The 12,223-nt window shown below is 47.3% G+C and overlaps 1 protein-coding gene across 2 annotated transcripts in view; it reads left to right on the top strand.

Annotated features, from left to right (window-relative positions):
- PASD1 (PAS domain containing repressor 1) overlaps positions 1-12,223 on the top strand; it is an 81,175-nt gene that overhangs the window by 55,466 nt on the left and 13,486 nt on the right. For both annotated transcript variants that reach the window (XM_030576103.1, XM_030576104.1), the window contains 6 exons: positions 1,317-1,464; positions 3,331-3,412; positions 6,433-6,556; positions 8,584-8,693; positions 9,875-9,961; positions 10,835-10,993. In XM_030576103.1, coding sequence (XP_030431963.1) covers positions 1,317-1,464; positions 3,331-3,412; positions 6,433-6,556; positions 8,584-8,693; positions 9,875-9,961; positions 10,835-10,993 — 710 coding nt within the window. The remainder of the gene's footprint in view (positions 1-1,316; positions 1,465-3,330; positions 3,413-6,432; positions 6,557-8,583; positions 8,694-9,874; positions 9,962-10,834; positions 10,994-12,223) is intronic.

Here is a 12,223-nt window from a genome sequence, read left to right as displayed (position 1 = left end):
GTGACGGGTGGGGAGGGGGCAGAGAGGAGCGAATGGGGGGTCAGGGTCTTGGTGGGGAGAGGCAGTACAGGAGCGGGGCCTCAGGGGAAGAGGCAGCGTGGGGGCAGGAACTCACAGGGAAGGGGTGGCGTGAGGGCGGGGCCTTGTGAGGAACGGGTGGTGGGAAGTCAGGGGAGAAGGGGCAGGGCCTCAGAGAGAACAGATGGTGTGGGGACAGGGCCTCGGGGGTGGTGCAGGGGGGCAGGGCCGCAGTTTGGCCTATTTAGATACCTAACTCTACTGGATCTGTGTGTGGAATCTGTTACTCAGGCATCGAATGTACCTACTTAGTTACTTATATTCCCCATCCTGATATTCTCCGAGCACCTTACAAGTACTAAGAAAGTTGTCTGCTCAACTACCCCAGCCTGGACAGGAAGTGTTGTTATTCCCATTTGGCACGTGGGCAATCTGAGGAACAGACGATTAAATGACTTGACCAAGGTACTCAGGAAATCTGCGGCAGAGCTAGGAAGTGACTCTAACACCCTTGGCTCCCAGTTCAGTTCATTAACCACAAGACCATCCATTCTGCTCTATGGGCCTCATCTAAAGCTCTTCAAAGTCAATTGGGTTATGGCCTCCCACTTTCCATGGAGTCTTTCCATTGAGCTCAGTGGGCTTTGGATCAGCTCCTGAAAGAGTTCAGTTGTGGACACAGTGAATTGCTGGTGCACAATTGTGCCTGTAGTTTGGGAAGCCCTTTTAAAAGCCTGGTCATTAATATTACATTTTATTACATTTTTTTAAACAACTCTTGTTAAATGGTATTTCAAAAGGGAGATGTAAGTGGTTAACTTTAGACATAACTGGCTCTCAAAGGAAGACTTGGTTCCACTCATATACAGTCTAATCTGTGGACATTTCAATTAGCAGTTAAACAGACTTCAACTTTGAAATCAGGGGTCTTCTATTATCAGCTTCCTGATTTGAAGCCAGCGATGTCTGAAATGCATGCAGCTAGACTGATAAAGTGCCAATGTACTCTTCGGTTGATGTCATTTATATGTACAGTTTGCTGGCAAAGAGGCAGAATCTCTGCCTGTGCCAGCTATTACCATTTATAAAAATGAACCTCAAATATTGAAGCATTTTCTTTTTAAATTAATAACCACAAATCAGATTAAAACTCGGCACCTGGTTGAAAATGGAAGCACTGTTGAGGAAGGATTGATAGCAATATTAACAGTGTTAGACGGGACAGAGATATTCTTCTAATCTCAGTTACAATCAGATTATAACGGTTATTAACCAAATTGTTTCTTTTTGTTTAACAGTGATGCAATTTGGAAAAGGAAAATCCTGTTACTACAGATTCTTGACCAAAGGCCAGCAATGGATATGGTTGCAAACGCACTATTACATCACGTACCACCAGTGGAACTCCAAACCTGAGTTCATTGTTTGTACACACCTTGTGGTTAGGTAGGAATATGTGCTTAACGCTTTCTGTTAATCAGTGTGCTCATCCATTCCATTTTTCCATTCTTTTATGTGTTAGCCAAATATTTGCGATGTGATTTGACTCACTATGATGATACATAGTTATATAAAATTATTATGGGTGAGAACTTGGAAATTGTTTTTAATGTTTTCATTAGTCACTTTTTGGCAACGAAGTCAAAAAGCCTGGAAGCAACATTTGGCTGAGTATATTATATTCCACTTTTGTCCTTAGCCATGACACAGATACATCAAAAACTCAAAGCTTCTCATAACCAGAATGCTGTATGGATGTCAATGCATTCATGCACCTCTTTTTTAACACAGCTGTAGATATACCTATCTCATAGAGACAGAAGGGACTTTGAGTCCAGCCTCCTGCCTTCACTAGCAGGACCAAGTACTGATTTTGCCCCAGATCTTCAAGTGGCCCCTCACAGATTGAATTCACAACCTTGGCTTTAGCAGGCCAATGCTCAAACCACTGAGCTATTTTGGAGGTAGCTGTTTCTATTACCACTATATGAACTGTAAAATTTAGCACATGCCACCCCCTCATGCTGGTTCTATTGTACTGGTAGCATTAAATAATGTGCTATGAATCTTGTACAGTCTTGTTCTAGGTTTGGAGGCTTGTGATACACAATTACTGGGTTGGAATCTGCTTCCATCTATGTCAGTGGTAAATTTCCATTGCCGGTTCAAACAAGACTGAGTGTATACTTAGAATGGATTTAGTGGAGAGTTTTAAAAAGAAAGTGACATACCAGTTTGGTCAGCTAATGTTGGTAAAATGTGAATTTATCCTCGTCTTCCCTGTCTGAGACTATCAAATATTTTGAGAAAAGCCCATTAGTCATTCTGTTTAGATATTTTGAAACACAACCCTAAGAGCATCGTATCCTAATAAGCAGCATATGTGGTTAGAATTATATAAACTAGTATAAACCACACCCTGAGAGCTGTTTTAATTTGAATGCATTCGTGATGGTACGTACACATCTCGAGGCTTGTTGATTCTGCCTTGTTTTGGGGAAATTTTAGATCTCTCGGTCTCCTAAGGTTCCAACTTTATGGAATGTGAGCATATATTTCTGTGTCTGTCTCAGGTACATGCACATCCTAAATAAAGTCCTAGACACCCATCAAATAATTCAAGATGAACATACATTTTACTTAGTAAAATAGAAAAATGAACAGAACCTTGGATTTGAAAGATGAAATAAAGGAAATTTGCAGCTAAGGGGCCAGATTCTGAAGTGGTGTAAATGAGCAACCCCGATTGACTTCTTAATGGATCTGTGCCCATTAACCCCACCTTAGGATCTGATGCTTACACCAACCCTAGTTACAGAATTACAGATATCAGGGCTAGAAGGGATCTCAGGAGGTCATCTACTCCAACTCCCTGCTCAAGGCAGGACCAATCCCCAGACAGATTTTTGCCCCAGATCCCTAAATGGCCCCCTCAAAGATTGAGCTCACAACCCTGGGTTTAGTAGGCCAATGCTCAAACCACTGGCGGCGGGAGTCCTTCCACTCTGGATCTTCAGTGGAAATTCAGTGGTGGGTCCCGGAGCAAGTGAGGGACCTGCTGCTGAAGTGCCCCAAAGACACGAAGGACCCCCCGCTGCCAAATGCTCAGAGGAGTAGCACTGCCACCTAGGGCGGCAAAAACCCTGGTGCTGCTTCTGGCTGCAGGTACAAAATAAGAGGTCCTCAGAGAACTGTATATCCGCTTCGTATCATTAAGGAAGCAGCCATTGTTTTTATTTCACAGCCTACTTTTCATTTCCAGTAGGCAATAAGAATTTTGTTCTAAGTCTCTCTTTTTTCCCCCCAATGTAGTTATGCAGAGGTTCGAGCTGAAAGAAGGAGAGATCTTGGCCTTGAAGAGTCATCAATCGAACTGGCATCTTCTTCTTTGAAGGTAGTACATGCTGAAGGGAACGAATAAAAGGAACGCATTAATGGTAGAAAAACATATGGACTATGCCTTCCTTGTTTCCCTTTACTCGCTTCAGCCTCCAAACCGCCTGGTTCTTTATCTTTCAAACCCACTAGGAGGATTTTAACACTGCATTGCACTAAAATAGCTCATTTATAACAATGCAAACTCAATAATTGCATCATTATTATACTGCTAGGTCAGATCCTTCCGCTCTCCCTGAGACCTTTACCCAAATTATATCTTTAGCCACCTCAGTTCAGTAAAAGAAAAGAAGCTGTTTTGCAGAGAGCAGAATGAAGTTTGTTAGATAGTAAATGATGTACTAACTCTCAGTGCCACCGACATACGAGACATTGACTACAGATCAGTATCACAGTGTTTGCCTCTTTTATGCTGACTCACCATGAGTAATCAGACAAGATAGGAAGTGAAGGGAAAAGAATGATTTATTGATTTTCTTTTCAGGTCTCAGCCATGTTTGCAAGGTTGGGCAGGATACAGAGAGAGGGCAGAGTTGTGATCATAGCAATAATTTCCATGGTTTGGATCAATCGGGCATCGTCACTCGTGCTCATTTAACAGGATCATTTCAGTTTCGTTTAAGTATATCCACTGAATAGCTTCAAAACAAGACATTGCAAAGTAATGGCAGGTGGCTCGTTGGGTAATCATTTGGGGTTAGCAATCGGCTGGCTTTATAGCTCTTCAGACATCTCTTTAGAGAAGCTATTTCCATGGAGGTGTAGGGGGGCTGGTTATATAATAATAAATCTTTAATACACTGTGGTCTTTACACAGCAGACTGCTTGGGCCCAGTGGATCTGATTGCTGAGTATGTGATTGAGATTTGTTACATTCCATGGTGTATTCTGGATAGTTTACTATCTTAAAGCGCTTTTGTTGCATTCAAGCGAACACTCATTCTAGCAAACAGCTCTCACTGGCCTGCCGGGCACTGCTTTCCTGCATTTCTTTCCCATGCCTGTTGATTGCCAAGACATTACTATCCAGACTTTGAACTGAATCTGGCCAGCCTCCAGTGGCAGGAGGGATGAAAAAAGGACAATCTCTCCCATTGGAGGGGGAGAATGAGGAGGAGGGGTGAGAGTTTAGCATGATTAGCTGCCTGGATGGGTGTGGAAGACTGGCAGACAGTGTGGAGAACGTGCCTGGCTTGGCCGTCCTGTTGCATGAGAGGAGGGCTGCTTTGCCCTCAGTGTACATAAACAGTCTGCTGGGTAGCCTCTTAGTGCCCTGTTGGTGTTAAGACCTCGGGCTCCTGTTGTAATTGTATAGAGGGCAGGGATTAGGCCAGTCCCCTCTCCAAATATTTTGCCAGACCCCTTACTCACTCGAGTAGCTCCTTTGGAGTCAATGTGACTACCCACATGGGTAAGGAGAGCAGAGATCTCAGCTTAAACAGACACTCGCCATCTGGCATTGGTTATACAAGCTAATCAAGCTGCAGCCGACATCCCCAAAAATTGGTCTGTGTCTCCTCCCAGCCCCCTCCCACCACGTCAGCAACAAATGAAATCTTTCCCTTTTCCAGCCAGCCAGCTGCTCCTGCCACAGTCACTCGCTTATTCCCCAGTCACTGCCCAGCGTGTCATAGCCAATGAGCTGGGACATCCCTGGAGAAACAGGGCAGAAGGAAGCTAATTATAAAAGCATGCTTCTATTTATACACCAATCTATTGGCAGTTGGCAGCGATGGGAGCAAGAGGGCAGCACCCTCTAATGCAGGAGGGGAGTGTGTCATAAAGAGGGTTGGGGATGATGTGGTGTCCTTCCTCAGTCTCACAGGTATAGGCTTAGTGTATGAGGCACCATGGATGGGCATGGAGTATTATTATTAGTCAGTATCTATATTACAGGGATGTCCAGAGGCCCCACTGTGCTAGGCACTATGGATACAGCTGGGAAGAGACAGTCCCTTCCTCTAAGCGCTTACAGTTTCAATAGACCAGAGGGAGTGTTGTGTCTGGTTGACAACTGAGGTGGTGGGTGATACTGAGGTGATCCAGATGGTGTGCAATGGAGGTGGGAGTTGAACCTGGATCTCCTAAGTTCCTAGCCAGTATCTTAGCCACAAAGCCACCCTGTGCCTGCCTGCCTATGTACACTGTATTAGGCAGATCTCCAGCGGGGCGGGGGGGGGGTGAGGGGGAGCTGGTGAGGAATTTCCCTCTGTGATGCGATGGCTTTGCCACACTGGAGGCTTAGCTGAGGGTGGGAGAATGTTGCCTTCCTTTGATGCATTTTGCAAGGCTCAGAAGGATGGGTCCGTGTGGTAGGAATCTGTATCATCCCAAATCTGAGACAGGTGGGGGGTCCTGGGAACTGTGAGTGCGCATGCAGCTGTTTTACCAGGTGCAGGCAGAAGGCATGCCCACTGAGCAGCTCAGCTCTTACTAGGGAAGGCGGCTAGGTGAGCGCCTGAGGGTCACATCTACAAATGAGCACATTCTTGTGCTCATTGACTTCCAGGGCTAGTGCTTAGGGCCACCAAGGGCATGTCTGCACTGCCGTCCAAGGCAGAATTGTAGCACAGTAGGCAGACCTGCGCGACCACAGCTAAAAATAACAATATAGATGCAGCAACACGGGCTTCAGTGCTGGCTGTACCAGCATGCCAGGGACCCTGGGTGTGCACTCTCCTCGCTGGCCCATGTTGAAGACCGGGCCGCCACATCTGAGCTGCGCTTTTCAACTGTGCTAGTGCAGGTAAAACTAGCACTGGCCTGTCTACCCCAGCTGCAGTCCCACCTCTGGCTGCAGTGCAGACATACCCTAAGGAGCCATCCAAAGGTTCTTTTGGGCAAGCCGCCGGTTGTTTCCAATCACCCAAATTAATTCTGTAGCGGCAGCTGTGGCCCTTTAAGAACCAAACACCATTTTTGTCTGAGAAAGAGCCATGAGCAAGATTCAAGGGGGGTCAAGCTGCTGTTGCTTTTGTGCTGCTAAGGAGGTTGCTGTCTGTGTTTTATTCACTGCAGAGTCACAATAGTTACCTAAACATCAGGCAATGTGGAAACAACCAAGACACCAGCAGGGAAAGAGTGTCTGTATCCTCACCTAGCTCCCGGCGATCTTCACACACCGCACTCTCCGACTCAGCATGTACGTACCCTAGCCAGCATCGACAGATCCCAGCAAAGGCGAGGCGCCGTACTAACGTATTGGCAAAAGCATGGAGCCGCTTAAAAAATCCCTACACCTCAAATCTCGGTTGGAAGTTTTAAACTGTAACAAGAGACCTAAAAAACCATGTGAGGAGACGGTCTGCCGACTGGCTAGTTTATATCTGTCACAGCCATCTGAACCCAGAGTAGCCCCCTTTGACATTTTTGGGGTTCCCCAGGTACCAGGATGGGAGCACCCCTGGCCTCTGAATGCACCGGCCTTTCCCAGCAGCTGTACCATAGCGAAGCTCCCAGGGTTAGTGAAGGTAGCCACCAAGGCTGCGTCTTCACTGACAAAGAAGTGGAGTGTTTTTATCATACGGCAGCTACCGCGCGGTAGTCATCCGGCTGTGAAAGCAGAATGCAGACAAGACATCTGCAGTTTTACTGCACAGTAAACTAGACAAGGCCAATCCTGGACGGAAGTTTAGCATGGGCCTGGCCTCACTCGTTCACAGAAGTTCAGAGCCTCATCTCCATTGGGATTTTACAGCGGATTCGCTAACACGCTTTGGTTATCTCGCTGTAAAACCCCCTTTTTTAAGCTGTGAAGCGAAAGCCCAAGAGTCCAGTGCTTGTGAGAGGGGTTAACAGAGGGAGGAGGCAGAGAGTTTTGGCCTTCTTAGTGGTCCTCCTTTCCCCTGTGAAGACGCCTAGATACTGCAGCGGCAGGTGTGGTGGAAATATACGTCGTCCATGCAGCCAGGCAGGTGGGGTTTGGGCTGTGATTGGGAATGGGGCGAGAGCCAGTGAGTGCAGAGATAGGGGAAAGTTGTGTGAGGAGAAGGCTCTGATACCAAGCATCAGAGAAAGAGGTGACTATTAAATGAGCAGAGAGGGTGGGAGGGACCAGCCTACGATGTGTCTACACTAGACATTTGCCCCTAAAATTCCCCACTGGTGCAGTTCCACTGGGCACCGTAGCAACTGCAGGCGCTTGAGGGTGGTAGACCAGTGTTGGCATTTTAACAGCTGTGTCATTTGCTCCCTGCTCAGGGCAGGCGTAGGTCACACGGGTTAAAGCACCCCGCCTGCTTCTGCTGCCCCAGGGGTGACAATGGGGGAAAGTTTGGGGGTGGATGTGTAGAGTTCTAGCCTTCCTGCTGAGAATCACACTGGATAGTCAGTGAATCACACTGAAGCAACAAGATACTGGAATTTAATGTGACATGTTTGTGAATTCCCTTAAAAAATGCCTCTGCTTTATCCATTTCAGTAGAAACTGCCTGTCTGTCTGCCCAGCTCGTCATTACTGTCTTAGTTTGAGGGCTGTGTACTGCAGAGGCCGCATGTGCAAATCTAACCTGGTCAGACATTTAAGAGCTGGCGCCTCACTTCCTGAATGGAGGAGAGTCAGTGCCCAGGAAGATCTGGGAGACTGGCCTCCTGACATGCAGAGCGACATGGCTGGGATCTCACCTTGTCACATTTGGGCTAAGGACGAGGACTCACAGGGATGTTGCATGCATATAATGCATTGCGGTATTGAAAGCAAGCCCTGGGGGCTCTATTCGTGCAGTGGAGTATTCAGAGTGGGTTTCAGTGCAGAGATGGTCTGGCTCGATGCTCATGTGGGGAAGCTTGTGTAGCTCTGTGGGGTTCGTGTGGTCTGGGTCATCTGGAGAAACACCATGGAGAGAATGTTGAAATGGGGCATTATCATCAAAAGCGGCCCACCCTGCCTAGAAGGAGCAGGGGAAACGATGGGTAAGCAGGTCGGGGCAGCAGTTCAGCTTGGTGTGACTCATGGACTGTGCATGGTCATTGACTGCAATCCTCTTGCTTTCTTTGCCACGTTTAGGCAATTGCTAGAGCAGATATTTTTGTGAGGTTCAGCAGTGTCTTGGGGTGCTGGGTAGCAGCTGGCCTGCCACGCCTCCACTCCTCCCGGTTCTGTTAGAATAGGAGAGCATGTCTGATGGCCTCATACTGTTACTACATCTAAAAAGAGCTTCTCTTTTGCAGCCACATCATCCATGCGGCACACGGAGGCCAGCACTCCCACCAGGCAATCAGTGCCAATGGGTCAACAGGAGAAGGCATCTCTGAGGCTGGCCTCGAGCGGGAGCACACAGGTAGATAACCCTGCAAACGACAGCCTTTCCAGCGTGCGCTTAGCACTGCAAGGGGGAAACAGTGATTTTGGCGGTGGTGGGTTTCATGTGTGGATGTTGGGCTAGGGGGGAAGTGTTGGTGGCTTGTGATACACAGGAGGGCCAAGTAGCTGGTCTGGTGCTTCCTTCTGGCCTTATGAATCTACTAAGCTTCTTAGCAGGGGAGGGGTAGCTCAGTCGTTTGAACCTTAGCTTGTTAGACCCAGGGTTGTTAGTTCAATCCTTGAGGGGGCTACTTAGAGATCTGGGGCAAGCTCAGTATTTGGTCCTGCTAATGAAGTCAGGGGGCTGGACTCAATGACCTTTTAGGGTCCCTCTCAGTTCTATGAGATAGGTATATCTGCATATATTATTTATTATTTTTCTCCCTGGTAAGGTGGGCTAGCTTACAGCCCTCACACACAGTGCTTGAGATGACCCACAGCAGAGCAGCAACACGAGGTTGTGGAGCACTGCAGAGCAGTCTGCACCACAACTCCGCATAGGCAACAGCATCCATGCTTGTGTCGCTCAGGTAGCTACAGTACCCCAGGCCAGTGTGGTGGGGAAAACATGCCTGCTATCCCAGGGCATAGACTGGCTGAGTACCTGGAGGAGGTGGCACTGCAGGCTTACACCCTGGCCTCGTGGTGCCTGGGGTTGACTTTTGCTTGCCCAGACTCAGGCGAAGCCCAGTTTTCTCAGGGTTTGTGTGGGTAAAGAGGGTTTCATCCAGAAAGGGAATTTTCAAACAAGGATTTGCAATAATCGGCGGTAAGTGGAAGAGACCAGATTCATCCTTCCAGCTGTGCTGCCTCCTGTGGAATTACTGAGGGCTCGCTCTGTCCCCAAGGGAATGGTTGGCACCTGTTTCAATTGGTAAAACTGCCAGTCGGTCACTTATTCCAGCCCCACGTGGAACCGTCTCTCCGATGGTAAATGTGTGGCACACTCAGGAAGTAAAAGGTCTCGGAAATGCGAAGAATTCAGCAAGATAGAATGGGCGTGTCTTCCCTTGTATTTGGCCAGTGCTGATGCTTGGACAGCGGGAGCCCCCCGGGGTAACACATTTGCCTTTGGTGTAGATCTGGCCCTCGGTAACTCTCTTGGCCCTTATGTCAGGTACACTGTGGTCGAAACCAAACCGTTGTTCTCTTCCCCAGGCAATAGTAACTCCTCAGGCATCCGCTGAACATCTCACTCAGCACCATGTGGCCCAGCCAACAATTTCCTCGCAGCAAGCTGTGATGGTACGTGGTTTGGTTTTGTTAAGATCACATTAGCCCGTGCATGGCCAGCAGATTGTAACATTATTGTAGCATGAGGAGAGATCTGAAATCATTGCCCAAGAGACTCAGCTAAGGTTTGAGTTAGCAGCGCTTTACCTCATTGCTGGGTGCACCAGTTTTGCGAGCTGGAGACCTTTGTTGTGGTTCCAGCAACAGCATTTTCCCAGGTTATTTTAACTGTGTCTGTGCATCGAGCGGCCCATCAGAGAAGCATACACAGGCAGGCCCCGCCGGTGACGGTTCCTGAGCACGCTGTGATATGAATGATACTTGCTTTAGCTTAGCAAGCTACTTGCTGTAGAGAGAGGAACGGCTCTTGACCCTGCACACAGGCTGCTGATGTGGGTAGCTGCACAGAGGCGTCAGGGGGCACCTTACAGCCCCTTACTCCTTACATGTGTATAAGGTGGCTCATGACTGAGCTCTTACTTGGAGCTCAGTTTTTCCATTGACTTTTCCAGGAGCTGCATCGGGCCTATAGCCCATTCAGAATCATTTTTAGAGTGAAGTGCCTTCCACCGTAAGGCTCATAGCAAGCGCCTGCCATTTCGCCATTCTTTTCACTACAAGTAAAGAAAAATAACTAAAATCTGATTCTCCACTGGGTTACTCTACATCTATGCTCGGTGGTGGAACACCAGCATGAGAGTCTAGTAACGCAGTGGTGCATCGACTTGCAAGTGTCCAATGTGTAATTTTCCAATATAGTCTTTTCCATGGGGGCAGCTCCCCATATTTTGAGACGCAGTCTGTCCTGCAGGAGAGCATTCGCTTCTCTGCAGTCAGCAGCAATATTAGTTCTTCCAGCTTGGGTTCATTTTCTGTTCTCCGCAGCCAGTGTACCACTTCCCAGCCCAGTTAGGGATGATGCATCAACTGAAAGAACAGCTGGAGGAGAGGACTCGCATACTGCAAGCTGACATCAAGACACAGCAAGAAGAGCTCCATGTTATCAAAGAGCAGCTCCAACTAGTGCAAGATTCCAATCTGCAGGTATGTGAATCTGTTCCAGTGTCTCCCGCTCTCCATGTCTGATTCCCTGGGCCCAAAGTATCATTTGATTTTGTCTTAACCATCAGGAGGGTCCAGACTGGTGGGGCATTTTCCCTCCTGCCACAAGGAAAAAAATAAGAAATGAACACCATCGGCAATGCATTCCTAAGCTCTAGAACTGCTGAACTGTGATCATTCCTGAAAGAAAGGACGGTTTAGTGTTTGTAGCAGCAGGGCTGGAGGTTTTTGCTTCCCTGATGTTTAAATATCAAATTGGTAATTGTGCCAAATCAAAAAATTCCCGAAGTTTATGTCTAACAAAAAGTCTCCTATTCAGAAGAGCTTGAAGTTTGAATGATCGGGTAAGACTGCAGAAGCTCCGTAGCAGATTTCCAGCTAAAACTGACCAGGTTAATAGGATTGGAGTGGTCATGGATTCCACCTAACTATTTGGGCACAAGCGAACATTTGATTTTCTGTTATTCGCAGTTCACCCTCTTATTGTATTTTATGATTCTGCTGCAGCTGCTTTATGTATGTTGACTGACACAGTGTATGAGTTGGAGACACTGTGGCCCAGCTAACACGGTAGAGTCGAGTCCTGAGCATTCTGAAAACACTCTCTCACTGGGTGTGATTGTTATATACCCTAACGTGAAATATACGGGGCCAGTTTGCCAGAAATTGGCATATAGGATTGCAGAGGGGAAGGAGTAGAGAGAAAGAAGGAAGAGAGAAGATTAAAGCAACAACCCACCCAGCCCAACATGCCCAGGGGAACAAGTGAGACTGTTGGAACGTTGTTGTTTAATGCTCCCTTCAACTGCTGTATGTCACTTAAGTACAAAAGAGATAGTGCATTTATGGCTAAATATTAAGCACCATCTAGTGGCTATTCCAGTAATTACTGTAGTTGGCACCAGTAGGTTCTAGCCATTACAAAGACTTCAGGCAGGTTTCCTCTAGAAGAAATCAATTGTCCTGTTAAAGGTCCTGTTAAAGGTCAGAAAGTGACTAGCTTTATTCCAGTTAGAAGCTTTCACAGAGGAAACTCCAGCACTGAGCTCTTCAAGTCAGGGATGGGGAATTTACAACCTTACTCCCAGACTTGCTTTTTCTTAATTCCTTATTTAATCTCTTAAACTGTCTGGAATAAAATTACCTTGTAGCTCCCCCTAGTGGATCATTACAGTATGAAGAGCTACAGTAGACAGTGATGCTATTATGGAA

The sequence above is a fragment of the Gopherus evgoodei genome, chromosome 9, assembly GCF_007399415.2.
Source record: "Gopherus evgoodei ecotype Sinaloan lineage chromosome 9, rGopEvg1_v1.p, whole genome shotgun sequence".
Lineage (NCBI taxonomy): Eukaryota > Metazoa > Chordata > Testudines > Testudinidae > Gopherus > Gopherus evgoodei.
The sequence above is the reverse complement of the archived record's forward strand: the minus strand, read 5'-3'. Positions and strand labels throughout refer to the sequence as shown.